Raw genomic sequence first — 20,722 nt, forward strand, 5'->3', positions numbered from 1 at the left:
GCTTTTGCTTCATTGAATTTTTAGTGTATTTAATAGAAGCAAACATCAACAGAAGCAAACTCCTACACCTGCACCAAAAATACATGCCTGAGTACACTATGTTACCACTTGCAAGTTTTAAGTTAGAATTTACATAGGCACAGGGAAATACAAAATGACAGATTATGCCAAAATATTACTTTCTCAACTTCCCTCACAGGTAAAAAAAAAAAAAATTATCAAAAAGTCTATGGTCAAATTATGTTAGAATATATGCCACAGCAAGACTGAACTGGTAAGTAACATATATATATTATTCATCAGTTTCTCCATTATCAGATTTTTCTAATAGTTCAGCCTTCAGATAACTCACAATAGATGCAACGATATTTTTCCATGTGAACTGTGCACAAAGAGTAATCTAGGCATATGAAATAAAGTATTAAACACTCCACAGCTAAATCAGATTGCATAGTCACAGGTTTTTCTTGTGCCAAATCAGTCCTCAAAGCTTCTTATTTCCCTTTACACAGAATTTCCTCATTCATACTTCTTACTCCTTGAAGTTGTCAAGATGATCTGTAAACTTGCATTGAAAGAGGGAGTAAGAATAATTTTCATCAGGCATATTACACAAATGAAATCAGGAAGTAGAAGCTCTGCTACCAATTCACAGTAACCAAGAGGTGCACCTCAGAAGGATACAGAAACCTCACAATCATCAAGAGTGGAAAAAATTACTATACTGTCCTTCCATTGCCTTCCAAAACCAATTCAATATGGCCCAGCTATCTTGACACTAGCTTCACAGAAACAGTTTGGAAATAATCAGAAGAGTTCTACAAGGCTTTGGAACAGTGGGCAGCTACAGATGTTGTCATCTATTTGGACATCTGTAAAGCCTTTAACATGGTTACACACATCATCCTTCTCTCAAAATTGGAGAGATTTGATGCATGGACTGTTCAGAGATGAGGAATTGGTTGAATGGTCCCACCCAGAGAGTAGTGGTCAACTTCCCAATGTCCAGATGGAGATTAGTGATGAGTGGTGTCCCTCAGGGGTCTGTACTAGAGCCAGGACTATTTAATACCTTTATCAAAGACACAGTCAGTGAGATGCTCTCAGCAATTTCCAGACGACACCAAGCTGAGGTGGTTTGACAGGATGCCATCTGTGGGACTGAGACAAGCTCAAGGAGAGGTCCACAGGAACACCATAGTCACAGGGCTGGAGAACCCCTCCTGTGAGGATACACTGAAGAGTTGGGCTTGCTCAGCCTGGAGAAAGCTTTGGGGAGATCTTTTGGTGGCATTTCATTGCTTAAAGGGGGCTAACAAGAAAGATGGGGAAAGACTTTTTAGTAGGTCAAGGGACAAGGGGTAATGGTTTGAAACTAAGAGGGTAGATTTAGAACTACATATATGGAATAAAGTTTTTACAAGGAGGGTGCTGGAATACTGGATGGAACAGGATGCCCATGAAGGTGGTAGAAGTCCCAGAAACATTCAAGGCCAGGTTGGACAGGGCTCTGCACAACCTGATCTAGGAGAAGATGCTTTGGGTCATTCCAGAAGGGGATTAGACTAGATCCTGTTTAAAGGTCTAAACTATTCTACAGTTCTGTGAATGCAAGATGGAACGAAAAAATCCCAAACACTTCTGTTTCTGTGTAAGAGCCAGTGTAATAGGTCTCTGACTCTCCGACAAAAAGTCAACCACACTACTTTGACTTTTAGGCAGGGCAGTACAGTACTATCTCCTCCATGAACCAATTAACTTAAGAGCATAAAATTAACATGGTTTTCCTTGGCAAATTTAATGGACACACTTACACTAATGTAAGACCTCACAAGCGAGATTACTTTGCTCCTTGTTTCCATCTTCTCCGTCTTACTGGTTCTTGAACTACAAGGCAGGAAGCCAAACCCAGCTTGCTACAGGCTGCAAACCAGTATATTTAACTTCATTTTCTGTTGGACTTGCAGAACTAGTTTTTCAGTTGGGGTACCTGACTTTGTAAAAACGCTGCATCATCACAGTCATAGCACTTACCAGAACTCAAGCCAGGTAACTGGAGGTGTTCAGCTACACCTTACATGTATCATCTTCACCTCAATATCCAAATAGCATTTCAAGGCCTGAATCTTGCCCCAGCCAGATGCCACTCAGCACAGTCTCATGGAAAACAGGCTGATGGACAGACAGGCTAGTAATATGTGTAGGCTACAAGACATTAGCAAGTGGGGGCTGTGAACAGCAAATACATATTTTGCTGTTATGTATATGTTATATATATGTCTTGCTACACATTACACCGTTCAATGAAATACAAAATGTATCAAGCACTTCTCCTTCCAACATCTGTTTCCCTTCTGTAGATGACCAGGTATACATGTAAACTGTTAAAAAAAAGCTCTGAAAACAATATGCAGCAACATCTGCGATGTTAATTGAAATTCTGCCATCTCAGTAAAAGTCTTACCCTTAGCCATGCACATATACTTACAGGAATGCCTCTGCCTTCATACTTCAAGATACTCTCTTCAGAAATGCATATGGGAACAACAAAATACAAAGGCAGCCTAAGACAACAGAGAACAAATTTTTGGTTCAAAAACTGAACAAAGAACAATCTCTAAGTTCCTTTTAACGACAGTGAGTGTTCTAGCTGAAATACTGATTATATATTTACCTTGCTACAATAATCTTTCCTCCTAGATAATTCTATTGTGCTCAAAGCTGTCTCTTTATTTTCAGATGAATAATGCTTTTTTCCCAACCTTGAGGTCAACTATTTCCACTGCAACACTTCCCTGCCTTTGCAGAGGGGCAGTTAATTGTAACCTCTAAGACTGATTGCTAAGACCACCTTGGTTCAAAAGATACCCTTGCTCTACTAAATGACTCGTTCTCTTTCCATGCCTGTTGAGCAGTTCACATCCTAATTCAAGAACACAATTTATTTTATCAAGGATTTCCAGCATCAACCAACTCTATTGATGTTCAAGGTCCAGAGAAGCAACAAAGGTAAGTACTTAAACTCAGTTTGGGTCTCCCAAGAGAGAGTTCCAGAATAAATAGTTAAGACTCTGAAATACTAGTTTCCAAGGCCTGTGAGATCTTCCAATATTTGCTATGAAATAAGAAGTATACAATGCCTTGTATACATCCTAAAGGGCTCACCAGTAAATGCTCCTCAGCTAAAATGGTGGCCAAGCTCAGCTAAACTTAGCCAACCTTCTCCTAAAGGCAACACAACTTAACTTCCACCAGCACTTTTTACAGATTTACTTTAAACCAGTTACTTTTTCCCCACCCAGCTCCCTCCCAACAAAAACAGTGGAAAATCTCCAGTGCATGTATTTTGAAATTTTACCACAGTAAAGGTACAGGACTGAGAAAGTGTCATCCTAACCAGTATGACAGAAGTGTAGGTCCCAGACATATTTTCTATTCTCCACTCCTAGATATACTCAAAGCTTGATTTAACCAAGGTTCCGAGTAGTCTGTACCTAATACTGAAGTTAACCCTGCTTGAATCAGGGGTTGTGTAGGATCACCTTCTGAGATGACAAACCAAACTATTCCATAAATAAAAATGGAAACCGTATCCTAAAAAGACTCCCAAAAACCTGTATAATCCCCAGCATCAAAGGTAGCACTGATTTTCACACATCCAAAATTCACTATTAACCAGGGGAATCTTACTTTTCAGAGACTCTGTAGCCTTCGTTGGTTGTCACTGCTTTGTATTTCACATTCCCTTTGGTCCGCTCCAACTCATCACGCCAGTCCTCCAGGGTCTCAAACATCACAGTTTGGTTTCTCCCATCTGTCAGACATCAATAAAACTAACTTTGCAGACTGTCAGGAACTCTAACACCAAAGCAATGCTAAGTAAACCCGTTAGTTGCCATTAAGGTAAGCAAGCAGAACCTCTTGTGTACCAAAAGTCTCAAGTCAAAGATAAAATGCCTTTGTACACCACATTGCCTCTGTCTGATCTTTAACAACAGCAATATTCTATCAGATACAGCTGTTACTAACAACTTCAGGAACAGTTTCTCCTGCAGAAACTAATAATTTGTTACAGAACTTCCATTCAGCTGGGGCTGTCCTCACATCCAGCCTAAAATGCAGCAAATATAATTTTATACTAATGTAGCTGACTGGTAGGTTTCTAATCCTGTAGTTTAAGTGCAGAATTAACAATCATACCAAAAACCTTTCTACAAAAATTTCAGATATTGCATTTCATTTAAGGTTCTTTTTTTTTTTCATGAATAGTTTTGCATTGAATAGAACATCTCAGACACTCAGTAAGAGCAGAAAATTAATTATAGCAATTCAGTCTCAATACTTTCAACTTAGACTCTTCCTGTAATTCTACTTAGCCACCTCAGAAAGTTAAGACAGCAGCTTGATTTAGCCTCAAATCTTGTATAATACCATATAATTTATGGAGTAACGTCAATTGTTTTAAGCACACATCCTAACTGAGTAACATTCTACAATATCAGCTAACCCTGAAATAGCAAAAAGAGCTATAATTTCCATGGAAGAATGGAAGATACAATGGCAACTTGAAACTTTTCACTGTAAGAAGATAAGGCAGATGAAAAATTTACAGCTCGGAACAGAACATTATTGATGAGCTCTTGGAGACAGGATTTTAGAGGTATCAGACTGTGAGAGGCATAAAAAAACAATTTACACAGTCTATTTGTCTTATCCTGTACTAATTTCATGAAGAATGACACCAAGCCACTTACTACAGAACACAGCTATTAAAATAGGAAATAATTGCAGGACAGCACGTCGGTGTTGCTTTGAAGAGTAGGCTTCTCCCAGGCTCTGTCTCTGCCTGGAAAAGCTTGCAGCCTTTCCATTGTTTGTAGCTGAAACAGAACACCAGTTTCAGGTGAAGCCTGCAGGAACTACCTGAGCCAGCCCTTCCTTGGAGCAAACAGACAGTGTGCTCCTGGGCTGCAATCAGCAAGGCCACTGTGTACCAGCTGAATGAAGCCACCACTGCTGTCAGCTGGAGGGCTGTGCCCAGTGCTGGGCTCCCCTCTGAAGGCTCCAGACCAGGTCCAGTGAAGGCCCTCTGTGACCATTAAAGGGCTCAAAAACACCTGATACAAGGAGAGACAGAGCTGGGATCACTCAGAAAACAGGGCTCAATCTCCCTGGGGGTGGAACAGGGGAGGAGAGTACAGAAGATGGATCCAGACTCAGTGACTTGACAAGAGGCAGTTATGCACAAGCTGAACTACAGCAAATCCCACATACACATAACAGAATCTTCTTCACTACAAGGAGGGTCAAACAATGAAACTGACTCTCCAGAAAGGCTGTGGAGCCTCAATACTTGGAGATATTTGAAATCCAACTGGACATGACTAAACTTGATGCAGTTAACCCTACTCTGAAGAGGGGCATATGGACAAGAACATGACTAGATAATCTCCAGAGGTTTCTTCTAACCTCAATGATACTGAAATTCCTTGACATATTTTTGGTGTTTGATTAATACCTTGCATACATCAAAACCTCCCTCTGTGAAGGGAATTGGTGTTGCTGGTGCACTAAGAGTCAGGTTCCTAATTCAAAACAGCATTATTATTTCAGCTAAAGTCTGAATTACAGAATGCTAGAAAGCACACTGACAACTTTTCGTCCTGAATTTTGCAGTCTAATGTATTATTCAGCCAAGTTTGATCAAGTGGGAAGATTATGTAATAAGTCAGATACAAGAGGAAGTCAGATGCCTTGCAAACCTATGCTTTTTTTGCAATTGCCTGGAAGAAGCATATTGCTTGCAAATAAGAGCAAAAGGGGAAATACTTTCTCAGAGGATGCCACTGCAAATGCAGTAATTTCAGAATTAAGCGCAAGAAGCCTGGTTCACAGCAGCAATACAGAAAAACCACACTGCTACAAGAAGCAAAGGACTTTCTAGATGAACCACGTGAAAAGCATTTGTGCATGTTAATCAGAATAAGTTTTCAATCTAGGGACACTACTTCTGCTCAGAAAATTTCTATGCAACTTCCTGAAGGATACCAAAACCAAGAGAAGACAATTTAGAGGTTTTCAGCAACAGGCTTAACAATGTACAACAAAAGAAAAATTAATCTTTTAAAGCTACCTGCCAGCAGGACAGAGCCATAAGCTGAGCACGAACTCTACTATAGACCTCCCAGTCTGTTTAACAAACTAACTATGCAATAAACAGATCAAAAAAAAACCATTTACCTGTGTTGTCTGGAGCAGCTGATGCATAAGAGAAGAGAAACAAACGTTTAAGCAGCTTAGGAGTCTGGCTATGATGAACTATACCACTGACGATCTAAAAAAGGACCAAAAATTAACACCCAAACACACACCAAGGCTGTCAGTGTAAAAAAATCTTTGGGTTTTTTTTTTTTACCAACCCCTCCATCCAGGTTTTTAACAAAACTGATGGGTTCTATCCCCAACAGCTGAAACCTGATTTTTAGGAAGGTTACTCTGTTTTCTGCAAGACACTGTACCTACTTGGTCTAAGTAGTATTATATGTGTTCAACCTCCAGAATTACTCTTATTTAAATAAAATTAGTTTACTCTTAGTTTGGAGTAGAGACTAACTTCTCAAAAAAATTGATTTTATCAGGAAAGTAACACTATATTGAATTCTAAAATAAAATGAAACTACATGTCACAAACAGAACAGCTTTACAGCTTGTCTGAGCTGGAGCTAATTTCCTGTAGCACTCCCAAATTCCAGTTTTCTTTAAAGAGCCACTGCACCTGTCCTTTAACTGTTATGCACAATGAAATGTTTAATAAAATCAATCTTTTACTTTCTATCTTAGCTGGAAATGATCAGAAAATACTTCCAAGTTTCAGGTGAATTTCATCCTTCCCTCATCCTCACAACACCCAACACCATGCTAAAAATAGAAAAGCAAATTAAGTTACTATACGTACTCTTTTCACTTCCTCTTCTTTTGTGTATCTCAGGCAGAAGTTAAATACTCTAAGGTCTTTACAGTAGATAATTAACTTATCTGGGTATTTTCTTAACTGTCCTGTTAGAAGTTTCTTTTTCTCATCATAAACTGCAAAATTAAAAAGGAAAGTAAATATCAAAAAGGTATTTGTAATCTTAATAAAGTTGTCCCTGACTGACTTTCCAGAATTCTCAAGAAACTAATTCAAGCCCAAGTTTTCTCAAGACAAAACAGGCATCCTACAACTTAGGCTGGTAAGCCTCAACCTTTTCTTTTAAAACCCATCAAATTACTTCATACAAGGTAAAAGGCAAATTTGCAGCAAACCAGCTGCTCAGGGGTTGTATCTATTCACATTCTGACTGCACACCAAGTTTAAAGTTTCAAGATACATAAAGAACAAGTAGTTTTACCCAAGGGGAAGTCCCCAGACATCTGAGATCATTCTAAGTTCCTTAAATTATTTTTTTTAACCACCAGGAAGCCTCCAAGGCAAACCTCTGCTCATTTCTCTTTGAGGATGTACCATTTCACAACTTCAAGCGCTGCCAGCTCGGCCACTGTACATAAAACTAAAGTGACTCATAACCATCTCCACTGGTCTGCCCCAGCTCACTCCTTCACAAATCCACACCACCATTTATAAACACACTTAATACTCATAATTAGTGCAAGAACAGGATTCTCAGTAAAGCCTTCCCATACTTAAAATGATCTGCCCCATTCTCAGTTATCTTTTTTAGCAATACTGGAACACCTCTAAGCCCCCATGCAAAGAACTAGATTTAGTTGTCAATTAAAACTTCCATTTCTATCCCCTTTAATATGGTGAAGATACCATGTATCTCATAAAGCAAAGTCCCCTTAGACAAAAAAAAAATTCTTTGAGAATTTGGTACCTGTACTGCTATTGCTAAAATGAAGCGAATATATCTATATTTACAGAAATAGTTGATACATTGGAAGATCTTTGTCTACAAATTTAGGGACTTTTGATAGTATACTCTCTGCTTTGAACCACTGCATTTTGAAGGAATCATTCTGTCAGTTCCAGTGGACAATTAATCAAATAAATTAAAATTAATTTGACAAGCTTGAGGGATAAGACTGGGTTCTGATAAATTTTTTATCTGTCATTTCATCATTAAGTATAACTGCAGCTGCTTTTTAAATATGTACTGGTTTTCTAAAAGGGATGTATTTGTACAAGGAGCACCAGCAGTCTAAGTCCCCCAGGGGTAAAAAGCTGACTTACCTCCATATATTTGATCTACACATTGCAGAGTTATGTCATTTTCTCCTACAATCTTATTCTTAAATTGTGGCTCCTAGAAACGTGAAAATATCATAGAAATGTCACACTACAGTACCACGTTCTGCCAAGTAAATGCTTTCCATGCACTGTTTTACTATCAGCATTACTTCTTATTCTAAGAAGCTGTGTAAGGCAGGACACTGAAGAACAGTTATTAAAATGCAGACAGATGCAAGTTACACACAATATATATAGCTTTATTTAAGTCTCAACCACGCTTGAAATGTAGATACAGTTTTTACTTTTCAAATAGCTTCAAAGCATACATTTCTACTGAGAGTCAATTTTCAAACTAGAATCACTGCAGTAAACAGGAAATACAGTAGCTTCATGTAATCCAAACCCTTTTATGACAAGTTTCCTTGCTATGGGAACCTGGCAGGAAATACAAAGTCTCTTAAAAGAACAAGTATCCCAAGGACACAGTAACATTAAAATCAGATTTATGACCGGGTAAAGTGAAGACACACACACAACTCAACTACCTTATCTACTGTGTAACCAAACTTGAAGTGATTTGGTGTTCCCTTCACTTCTACCTTTCCATTAGTACACATAAAAACGGCATTTTAGTGGTGCCACAATTAAACACCATTATTTTCAATATTGTTACCAAACAGCTGACTTACACTACATCAGCAAATTATATTTTATTGTGAACAAAGTTAGCCTTATTTGAGATGCTTCCACATCTACAGCACTCTGAAGAAGGTAGCTAATCCTGAGCTTTTGTTAACAGAAATAGAGTTGACCTGGCATGTTATAAACCCAAGGTTCAAAGCCAGCAATGGAACAGAAATTAGCAAGGTCATTACCAACTTTCCACAGATCACTTGAGATTTACGTCAAAAGATTCTGCAGCTTTGTCTTAATTAATTCCAGATGGTACAATAATCTGTACTTGGCTGCAGAAGCCTCAGTTTAAACTTTGTGAAATTTAACCCCAAGTAACTTCTGACTATAATCAACACATGTCAAATCATATTATTCTCATTGTCCTTAACTGTCAAGATCACCTTGAATGTGGGAGCCACTAGACTCTCTTTTCACTTCTAACACCTAAATAGACTAAACTATTTCAATGTTAAGCTTATCAAAAGCACTGTGGCATTACCATTCTCCTCTGACAGCTCAATTTGAGCACCTAAACCAAAGGAAAAAGTATTGAAATAATTTTGAAGATTTGGGGAGTTTTTAGCATTTTCCAGTGTTTGCAAGCTTAACAGCACTAGGTTTTAAAATCTTTTCAGTAAACATTGGACTTTGAATGAAATAATTCAGAGTTTTACTGAGCCACATAAATTTTCAGAGCATTTCTGCTGAGTATTAGCTTACTCAGTCTTGTACAGCCTGAAATGATTCTGCAGATGTAGCCCAAAGTCAAATCAGGCAGATGTTTTCCACCATCAGAGACATTCACACTTCCACAAATGTTACCAAGACAAAGAGTCAGAATCAACTTTAAACAAATTGTTGATTAGTTTTCAAAACAATGGGTTCTTTTAACTTAAGCTTCACCAACTCACAAAATATAAAGAGTTATAAACTACATCTAATCTAAGTGTCCACATAAATGCTGACACTGCCTCTGCTTAAAATAATCATTAGAGATTGAGAAAGGATCAAGCAGATGCAGACTGATTCACATTATTCTGCACCCATTAGCAAATTTTATACATTTATGTTCATTCTGCATCTTTATATAAGGGAAAGATATGATTATTTATGCAGAGCCTGTTCAGTCATAATTAGAAGATTTGTTTTCTTACATTATCATCTGAAGCAGAATCATCATCAAGAAAAGAAATCTTAAAGTTTGTGCACACGAGTTTCCCATAAGTGCCACGATTTGACCCATCTTCTTGCACATACTTGTACACTGTGCTGGCTTCACAAAGCAGCAGTTCACCTGTGGAGAAGAAACAATAACTTGCAATATTAACTGACATTTACAATTAAATTATTTCAATTGTTAAATCTCAATTGCAGCAGTAACTTCCTGACAGTTTCTCAGAACTTTACGCTTAAAGATAGCTCATCACTGTTACACAAAGGCACTACAAGGCAGCTCCTGGAATCAGCTATAATCTTAGTTGTTATCTTAATCTTCCAGGTTACTAACATTATTCCAGAAACCCTGAACTGCAGATGTTTGGGAGTTCTGTAACCACAGGCACCTGTGTCATGGCCTACTCCAAATGGCAGTAGAATAGTAATCATTCAAGTATGTAATTGAAAAAAAAAAAAACGCAGCAAGAGCAGTTTATATAGTCAGTAAACAAGTTGAAAATTATTCCAATCTTCCTTATTGTTAAACTTTAAGAATGCTGACACATTTTAATTTCTTATTTCAGGTTCATTGTAGTTATTTTTTCATAGCTTTGACTATTTTACAGGTCCCAAGGCTATTTTGGAAGTCTCAAGTTCAAGTTTGCATAAATAATAGTCAATTAAGTTCTTGTGTTAAAATTCACAGGAACTGAACTTCAAATTTAAGAAAGTAAAGTTTTAATACACGTGATCAGACAGACTCTTGGTCTTTCCTATAAAGTACAGGAAATCCAACAGAAGAATTAGTTTATTGTAAACTTTTACATGTATTTTGTTTTTGCTTATCTTAGAAAATATTTTTAAACAAGAAGTAACTGTAAATTACAAAAGAAAAGGTTAACATTAAATGAAACATTGGAAGGCCCAGGTAGAGGCAAAGCCACAAGAAGGTAAATTTCCTCCAGTTCTTGTCTTCAGTTCCAAACAAACAAAACCCACCCAACTTCAACTTCTAAGAAACAGGGCAAAGTTAAGTATTAACAGTTCTCCACATGCAGCTTACCTGAGGATACTGAACTCTGTAAAAAATTTGGTTTTATCAAGTTTTCAACATGTTAAAAACATTTCAACCTGCATAGGTTGTTAAACCAAACCCTGTATTTTACTGCTTGTGACACTGACGTCATGTGAGTGCTTGCTGCAGACATGGAAAAATTTAAATATTATTCATTAATCACTCATTTTTATTACTTAAATCTAGTAATATACAACAGTTACCTGGTAATAAGCGAGGATTTACTTCCTTTTCTATGGGTTCCTTTATGTGTATTTCCTAAAGAGATAAAGAGTAATTACTACTTTGCAAAGATCATATCTTCAACACTGCTGTAAACAACTACACCTTCCCACTTTAATTCCTCACATTCTGGCAAATAAAAATTAAGGAAAAAAGCCTCCTAAACAAAAGGAGTCTATGTCTGCAATTTGATCCTTCCACTTAATGTCAGAAGTCTGCTAAGTAATTGTTTTGACATCCACAGTGACAGTTACATGCATTTGTGAACGCAAAAAAATGCACTATTTGTGCAACTAACAGAAATATAGCATTACCAATATTTTTAAGTTCTCTCAGCACACCTAAATGGATAAGCATAAACTCAGTATTACAGCACCATCTCCCAGCTAATTCATAAGCTTTTCCATGTACGACTTGCTATTGTTTCTAACGTACCCTTCAGTTTTTCAAGTTTCATCCACGACTCCCTGTTTCTGATTTTTTTACACACATTTCAACCAAAGTACAAAAGTTACTTAAACAGCACTAACATGACTATATGGAAAGGTGTTTCAGGATATTGGAGCTAAGAGGTAAAACCTGGTGACAAGAGATCCTTCAGTCTGGACCCAAATTGCACACAGCAAACATACTAACTTCTCTCTCACTTATTCTAGTCTTTAGGCACTGACAGCTGGGCTAAAATCTCCAGCCAAAAGACTATTAAACTAGAGGAGATGCTACACCCTTCCTGCTCAGCCTGTTCAGAACTTCCTCCTCCATGCCCAAATCACTCTGCATGCACTTTGGAGTCTTTCTGGAAAACCATTAGTTAACTGGAAACCCCCCCAGGGGCACAGCAGTAAGCAAGCTAATTTTAGTTTGTCACCAGCATCCAGTCAGCTACTGCAATTCAAGGCAAAAGAAGATATAAGGAATAATAATTTTGCTGGATTAAATACAGAGAAACAAAAGCCCCTGAGAGTACAAAAATAAACAGCCTCTGCCATTCATATAAACACTTGCACTCCATACTCAGAAGACCAAGAACTAAGTTTGAAGGCTGCACAACCAAACCACCAGGAAACCACGTCACAAGAACAGCAGAGATGTTCAAGACAGGCTGAAAAAAGAAAAATGTTGTAAAATGAAAGTAGTAGTGGTGTGAAGAAAGAAATCCATAACTACAGCTGATAGCTAATAGAGAAAACAAATCCCAGGTTTGCTGCGTTTGTCTTCTAAGTGCGGATGCTGTAGAAGTAATATTACTCAAAGTTCAGGTTTGTCAGCTACGAAGTCAGCTAAAATGCTACTATGACTTAAGCTGAATACTTCTGCATTCGGAGGAGAAATATATACACCTTTTCCTCCCCCAGCATTGTGTTTTCACCAATGGTAGCTTTAAACTAAACTTCGGGTTTACAAGTGCCTTTAACAGCTCTGCCTTATACAATCACTCTTTGTGTCCAACTACATGCAACACTGCTCAGAAAACTGCATGTCAACAATCACTCCCACAGAACAGTAAAACAGTTATGCCAGCCAGGTGCTTTTCCAGCACCTCTGACTTTGGGACATGCCAGAAAGAATGTAATAACTACTGTTCTGCACACACACTGCTCGTACTCATTGCCATGAGTACCAGTTTATGCTAGTGTTGGCAGAACTGAACTGAATGAAAAAAAAGAAAATCTGACCCCAAAGAAGTTCTTTAAGCTTACACCCATTTGCTAAAATGAAGCTTTTATAAACAGGTTGCAACAGCAAATAATCTTGAACAAGTGGTTACAAGTTTTTAGTTATAAGTTAAAATTGGTTATCTTCTGAACAGAGTTAGAAGTTTAATCAAATTGCATCACAGCAGATTAGAGAACACAAACACTGAGATCACCTTGTAAAATCCAGTTTCAGTTTCTTGAAAAAAGCCTACAGACACTGAAGTGCTTACGATAGGCAGAATTCCTGTAACATTCAACAGACTCCAAGAGTTAAGTCTCCAGAAGAGTTCTACTTGAAATTCAACATTTACATTACCACAGTAAATTCATAAATATATTAAAGGTGGTTTTGAAACATATAGAGATAGCTAGACCTCAAGCCATGAGTGCTGCTGAAGAATCCATGCTGCTGCACTCATTTTCCTAGGGAGGATATGAAAATACATTAGAATTTACTACTGTCACACTTTGTATTTGCTCTTTTCAGTGAGAAGGCAAAGATCTGCAAGAAAAATTAACTCACCATGAGTCAGTTCAAATTGTGTAGGAACACATATGTAAATTCAGCTGCCATCTCCACTCTGTTTCAACTTTATTTTTATAACGAATATAAGTTTCGGGGCAACACAGATCTTACCATTAACTGAAGAGCCTGTTTCAATTCATTATGCTCAACACCCCTTTAATCAGTCACACGTTCACAGTCACCCACCCACTGCTTTATCCCTGGGTTTGTCTGACAACACGGTGAGGTAATTTGGTTTGTAAAATCAGCTGGGAAGTATACACTTGTCCTACATTTGGTTTTATTGTTAGTACCTATTGTTAGCAGAACTGGCTCATCAACAAGTCAGATGAGCACATAAACAAAATAAAAGGAAGCAGCAGAAGTAAGTCTGTCCAATTCTGCAAACTACAGAATACATCTGGACCTCAGAAATCCTCACCCTCTGACCATTTGTTGAGGCTAAGCATGCAAGTACTTTCCATTTGTGACCACTGAAAGCCATGCAAACCTCTATCTAGAGCTTTTCATCTGTAGTTTCCCTGTTCTGAATGCCCCAAGCAGCATTTTGTCACTTCTTACTTAAGATACAACAGGGGAAACCCTACTACCAGCCGCACTTAAAAGCAGTCACCCACAGGACACCATGCAAATAAGGAAAATTAACTATGTTTCTGTAATTTCTGATGCAAGAACCTCAACTCTGCTGAAGGTTTTAGAAACTTCTTTCTAAGAGATGTTTCTCACCTGTGTACTTACCTTGTGCTATATTCCTTCTTCCAGGCTCTCAAACCTTGGTAGGAAACATGGCAATGCCCTTTAATTGTCAGTTTTAACAGTAGAGAGTACCAAATCATGTCAAAACTTTAAGCTGACATGTCACACCAAATTAATTCATAATACATCCCTCTTCTTAATAACAGAAAACCAAAAACTTCTTTCCTTAAGGAAAGTTCTCTTCTTGTTTTTACCCAAATATAAGAACAATTGCACAGTTTGCAATACTCAGGGACTACAGTCAGCTCTCCTCCAAAAAAATGTATTTAAAGGGGTTAAAGTATTTTCAAGCTGGTCTGGGAGACAAGTCTTCCCCAAGTGCTGAAGGCATGAGTGAGGCAACCAAGTTTAGGGCAACAAGGTTGAATTACGTTTTAGTAACAGGGTCCTTAATGGTTGGAGCAGGAAAGGAATCCCAAATGACTTCTGCTTTTTGTCCTACAGTATCACCAGAACTGAAAGCAATTCCTTTCACTCTACAGGGAGGTAAACAACTGTGTACTAGAAATAAGTAAAGACAGAAAAATATTCCCTGCATGCCAGAATCCAGACGTTGGTAAGAGAAACTGTTTGGGGTTTTTTTTCATCATTACTGACATACAGATACACATATATGTGCCTACTGATCCTGGATGTTGCTCACCCCCAGCAGAGACACCATGCATACAGTCTGCTGCTTCAAACTGTAAACTCTGAACCTACCTTACCTTACCCCATAGTAATGCTTCCACTGATCCATAGCTGGACGTTTGCACTACAGGTAATTCAGGTAAAAGACTTACTAAACATGCTGAGAAAATATGTTTGAGAGATTCAAATAATGAAGGAACAAGTGATCACTTCCAGGCTATCAAAAGTACTGTCTGAAACAGCTGACAGTTTTCAAAACTGGCAGCAAATAGTGCTGCAAGAACATTGGATACTTTGATGTTTTTATATAGTATTCCACAAGTAAGTTCTGGGCAGGGAAGATCAACATCCTGGTGAGGTTTGCTATGAGCATCTGTTTTTTTCATATTTACTTCACTAAAAAGAGGGGTGAGATAAATATATAAGTTATTTGTATACTTACCATACTTAAGTAAGTTATCAGTTGTGAAAGCCAAACTGTGTACCGAAAGACCTGCTTCCTGTTTCATTTCATATTCAAATTAGCACACACAGCAGTTGTGGTGCTCCAACAAGTGAATACTGTGCTCCTGGGTAAAATAAACTTTTGTGGAACAGTTCCACTGGAATTCCATGCAAAAGAGGAAACACCCGTGCAAATGCCGAGTATCTGCTTTGCATCCAGAAACAAACCACACTACATACCTGGTACTTTCTGAAGGGCTCCTTGTTGGTCAAACAAGTCTAATCCCACGTTGTATGCCATACAACCCACAGCATGTACTTACTACACTTTAATAACATTGCTGAGAATAATCTCCAACTGCTTGTTTTCCTTCCTTTCACAGCTCCCTTATCCAGAAGTCTGTTAGATCATAGCACGTGTTTTCCCTGACTGTTTCATCTCTTACCCTTTCCTCTTTCCTTACATTGTCCCGTCCATCTCCTCTGACATCAACACCTGGTTTTCCCCATGTCAGCTCAGCTGTCCACCAACTCCTCCTATTCCTTATTCCCCCCTTTAACTCCACCACCCCAATTCTGAAGGAGGGACATATATTTTTAAGACTGATCACAATGTTGTACCAGGATTTACAAGCAAGAAGTACTTCACAGTGTTTATGAGTTAAGAACAGTGCAGGATTTGAGAGACAAAGAGCACAAGGCATGAAAATTACGCTCAGCAGTTTGTGGTGTACCCCAGATTTCAGAGATAAGCAGCATGGAGCAGAACAACCTCTTCCACCATTTAAAGGCTAACACAGAAAAAAAATCCCATAATGAGGGATTCAGCTTTTAAGAATGCATGCAAAAATACCAACTTTGAGCTTAAAATAAGATTTGAAATCTAATTTTTTATGCAAATTAAGATTTTTAGGAGCATACGATCTAGCTTGTTTCACCTGTAAATAACTCAAGTTCTCAAAGTCTGAAAGAGTTAGAAATCATGAAGTAATTCACTGGTCCTTGTTTCACTGTCTCCACAGACACATATTCTAAGTCTGTGATCTGAAATGTCAAAACATTGACTTTATACCCTAGTATTCACCCCACTTCCTGCAGGGTAGCCAAGTCTGTCCTGAGGGGAAGTGTGTCATTAATATCAACATCCTATGGTCTCACTCTCAACAGACCACTGATTGATTTGCAGTTCCATACAGCAGAGCCTAACTAGGTTATATTTAGTCAGATGTTAAAAACGCTGCTTTTCCAGACATTCTGGGATTTCACAGCAAAAATTACTTCTGTTTCTTTAATAAACAGCATTTTCTTTTCACTCTTTGCTTCCTGTTTCATTTCATATTCAAATTAGCACACACAGCAGCTTAAAGCTGACTTCATTTTATTTTTCAGAATATTGCCTACTGTGTCCCTCAAGTATCTGCAGATGGTCTAAACAAGGTGGGGCTAAACCAAAACTCAGCTCTACCTGTTGATTTCCCTATTGCAGAGCTCCCCTAACCTGGAAGCAGCAGTTTAAGGCCTTAAAACAGCTCCCCAAGCAAACCAGGACAAGACCACAGAAGCTGGAGGCTGCAAGCAAGGGAGGGCTACAGCCAACAGGACTCTATTCCTCGGTACTGCATAGTGGTTAATTGGAATCTTGCCTCAAGCTGGAAGTACACAGAGATTCAAGGCAAAGCTCTGCAAATTCATGGAGAAGGCCACCATTAACCCCAATTCTACGCAGCTGAAATCTCAAGCTCATCAAGTCCCTGAACTGCTGTTTTCCACCTTCTGACATGGCCTGCCAGAGGGAGCATCACACCTGTTGCCAGCACTTCTTCCCCGAGCACCTGGAAGTTAAAATGCCTTGATGAAAGCTCCCAGTTGACCCAAATATGTTCCACATAAAAGGAATTAGAATTTCCACTGTTTTACCAGTCTAGTTCCTTTTAAAACTCAACCACATGGAAGTTAACTTGCACAGGAAACCTGAGTTCAGGAAGTTGTTTTTCTTGGGTTCACACAGGCCTGAGAGATGCTCACTTCTGCTTACTTTAGGATATTTCATCAACATGCTTTTTCTAGACACCAAAACAGTCTCACAGATTTCATCATGTATCTAGAATTTTATTTTTAATCCTCATAAAAGCCACTGAAGTGCTCAGTTTCCTGTGTAACCATTAAGGCAGTCAACAGCTGTCAACAGCAAAGTCAGATTTGCTTTACTTGCTAATCACACCAGACCTCAGTTTCACTCTGTCTTTGAAGGTGCAAAAGTGACATCCATTCTATGGCAGAGGAACACAAAGTTCTTGCTGCAAGAGTGCCCTAAATTCTTAAATATAAGTGAAATATGGAGAGGCTTAAAAGCAGCAAGAACATGTAAAGAGTTAATGACAGTAATGTCTACTGAATCAGGATATTTTATAAAGAAAATAATATTTCAATTAAAAAATAATATTATTTCATAAAGAAAATAATATATTAATTTCTTCATAAAGAAACTCATCTTCCAGTGTTACGTACCTTAGTTACTCTTCCTGCAGCCATCAGGATCATATTTGAAGCACTACATCACTGCACTTAAAATCAAATTAAAGTACTCTATTACTTGGTATCTTGCTGCACTATGTATATATTTACTTGCACTCTTTTCAACCAGCCATAGTCATAAAGAAACTCATCTTGCAGTGTTACATACCTTACTTACTCTTCCTACAGCCATCAGGATCATATTTGAAGCACTACATCACTGCACTTAAAATCAAATTAAAGTACTCTATTACTTGGTATCTTGCTGCACTATGTATATATTTACTTGCACTCTTTTCAACCAGCCATTTTTTCTAGCAAGCCTTAGTCCTACACCACATTCATTTCAATGGTGAAATGTCTTCCAGTAAGTCCAACAAGTGAAGTTGTTTCTTTCACAAAGTCAAGTTCCTTGTATATTTGTATGAGGTACTTTCCAAAGGTGAAAAAGTGACCTCAGACAGGGGTATATTTGCTGACTCCAGAAATACTTGTACCTATCATTTCCATCTGTTTTCACTTGGAAATACAGAGATAACACTTTCAAAATCAACTGATGAAACTACAAGCTACCAGGACTGAAAAACATATAAAAACCGGATTTGCTATCACCAACTAAGGACAGAAGTTTTAAATACCACAGCTGATTTTGGCTATAATAACTCTGATTGTTCTTTCAGATCTAGTGTAAAATAAAACCAGCAGATTCACCAAGGTCCGATCAGTGACAAACTCTGCACTAATTAACAAGATCGACAAAAACCTCTTCCTTAAGAAGCTCTCAAGAGAACTAACAATTAAGAAGAATCAGTTTGACACGTATTACAAAGAACTAGGAGGAGGGAAATCCAACACTTATGGCTCATAGTCATCAAATGTTTTTTCCTAGAAAACAGCTGTTTACCAGGAATAAGAATGATGGAATACAGAAAAACAATACTGACCTAATACCATGCACTAAAAAAATGACCTCAGTAAAGTGAGCCTAAGGTCACTTTGATCAAACTGTCAACATAAGTTTCGACAAATAAGTGAAAGGACAACAGGCAGAACAATACCACAGATACACACAGAAATACACACACTGCCAAGGACTCAACACCGAGCTGTTAAGGAAGGATACCCAGGGCTTTCCATTGGCGGAACTGCGAGCAAGGAGCTCACCGAGCAGGACGTGAAGTGATGCTGCTCAGGGACAATAAGAACAACAGGTTCGGAAAGTCCCACCTTACGGGCCGAACAGCCGCAGCCCGACACCTGGCCAGGGTTTTCAGAAACAACTCCGCTGACCAGCCAGCCCTATTTCCCCAGCTCTGCTCCACGCCGCTCACCCTGGGGCAGCCCGGGCAGGCTGAGCCCCGCAGCGCCCGGCGGAGCCCTGGCCCCGGCCCCGCTCCCCCGCCCCGCGCTCCCGGCCGAGCTGCCCGAGGCTGCCCGGCCCTGCCCTCCCGGCCCCGCACCTCCGGGCTGATGTAGGACACGAAGGACGGCTTGGCCGCCCTGGCCCCGCCGCCCAACATGGCCCCGGCCCGCGGCGGCGGCGCTGCCCAGCGCTCGTCCCGAGCGGGGAGGCAGCGGAAGGAGCGATCCCGCGGCAGCGCGGCGACGCCGAGCCGCATCACGGAGCCGGCACCGCCCATGCCCGCCCCCAGCCACGGCCCCGGCCGCGGCCCCGCTCGGCGCCGGCCATTCCTGCGGCACCGCCTCCCGCCCTCACGGGGCGTGCCCGCGCCCCTCAGCGCTGGGCTGCCCTCGGCCTGCCCCCCGCAGGGATCCCCTGCTCCAGGCCTGTGCCCTGATGCAGCCTCGCTTCCATAGCGTCAAAAAACCGCAGGATGGTTTGGGCTGTGAAGGACCTTAAAGCTCATCTGGATCCCCGTCCCTGCCGTAGAAAGGGACTCCTTCCAGCAGGTTGCTCCAAGCTCCGTCCAGCCTGGCCTTGGGCGCTGCCGGCATCCGCAGGTGCTCTGGGCAACCTGTGCCACTGCATCACCCCCCTCACAGCAAAGATTTTATTCCTAATATCTCATCTAAACTTCATTCAACTCATCTATTGCACTGTTTCTCACTCAGCTGCCAAATTGTATTGTATCTGTGCACACTCGGCAACTCGGCATTAGGGAAAATCCAAACAAGGCATCGGGATGCAGAGTTACTTATGGCAGGGGAATTGCAAGAAAAATGACGTAAAACACACTTTCCATTAAATAATCCTCAAAACCCTCTAAAATGTGGCTGCTGATACACCTCGAGAAGTCCTCTGCACTATGCCTATTTAATATGTTACAGCCACAGCCTCCCTGGAATGTCGTCTTTGAACACTGTATAATCAGAGCTGTAAATATACACCAGGTTTAACTGGTATGTAGGTTACTTTTAAAAGCCTCATTTTTATATGGATACAGAACAATGCAAATATTGTAAGTGGCCTGTGGCAATGCAGCAAGACTACCCAGCAATTCAAATGGCAAATGGTAATCCTGGTGACAATTCGTGCAGAGTAGACTGTGGAAATATTTTTACAAAAATAAAACATACTTTACAAACTTCAGTAGACCATAGGACGTGAATATCAACAGCTCCTTCAAATATTAGTGATAAGCACTTTTCACATAATTTCCCCCTCTTTTTGCTTTAATACTTCACTTTATTTACCTTGCTCCAAACCTAGACCTAGGAAAACTACAGGAGGAAGAAAAAAGATTACATGCAGTTGTAAGACAGCACTTATAAAAGTTAAATGGAGTGACTGTTTCAATTCAGAAATAAAGCAATTTCCCTGTTTTCAGAGTCAA

At 39.5% G+C, this 20,722-nt stretch overlaps 1 protein-coding gene across 2 annotated transcripts in view; it reads right to left on the minus strand.

Moving 5' to 3' along the window:
* Positions 1-19,564, minus strand: part of MTMR12 (myotubularin related protein 12) — a 32,994-nt gene extending 13,430 nt beyond the window's left edge. For both annotated transcript variants that reach the window (XM_039709812.1, XM_039709813.1), the window contains exons 1-8: positions 19,388-19,564; positions 11,342-11,396; positions 10,063-10,202; positions 8,234-8,306; positions 6,956-7,086; positions 6,241-6,334; positions 3,691-3,814; positions 2,489-2,564 (exon numbers count right to left, since the gene is read on the minus strand). In XM_039709812.1, the coding sequence (XP_039565746.1) occupies positions 2,489-2,564; positions 3,691-3,814; positions 6,241-6,334; positions 6,956-7,086; positions 8,234-8,306; positions 10,063-10,202; positions 11,342-11,396; positions 19,388-19,546 (852 nt within the window). In that variant the 5' untranslated portion in view covers positions 19,547-19,564. The remainder of the gene's footprint in view (positions 1-2,488; positions 2,565-3,690; positions 3,815-6,240; positions 6,335-6,955; positions 7,087-8,233; positions 8,307-10,062; positions 10,203-11,341; positions 11,397-19,387) is intronic.
* Between the last annotated feature and the right edge of the window lie 1,158 nt (positions 19,565-20,722).

The sequence above is a fragment of the Passer montanus genome, unplaced genomic scaffold (genome assembly GCF_014805655.1).
Source record: "Passer montanus isolate IOZ18808 unplaced genomic scaffold, ASM1480565v1 scaffold22, whole genome shotgun sequence".
Lineage (NCBI taxonomy): Eukaryota > Metazoa > Chordata > Aves > Passeriformes > Passeridae > Passer > Passer montanus.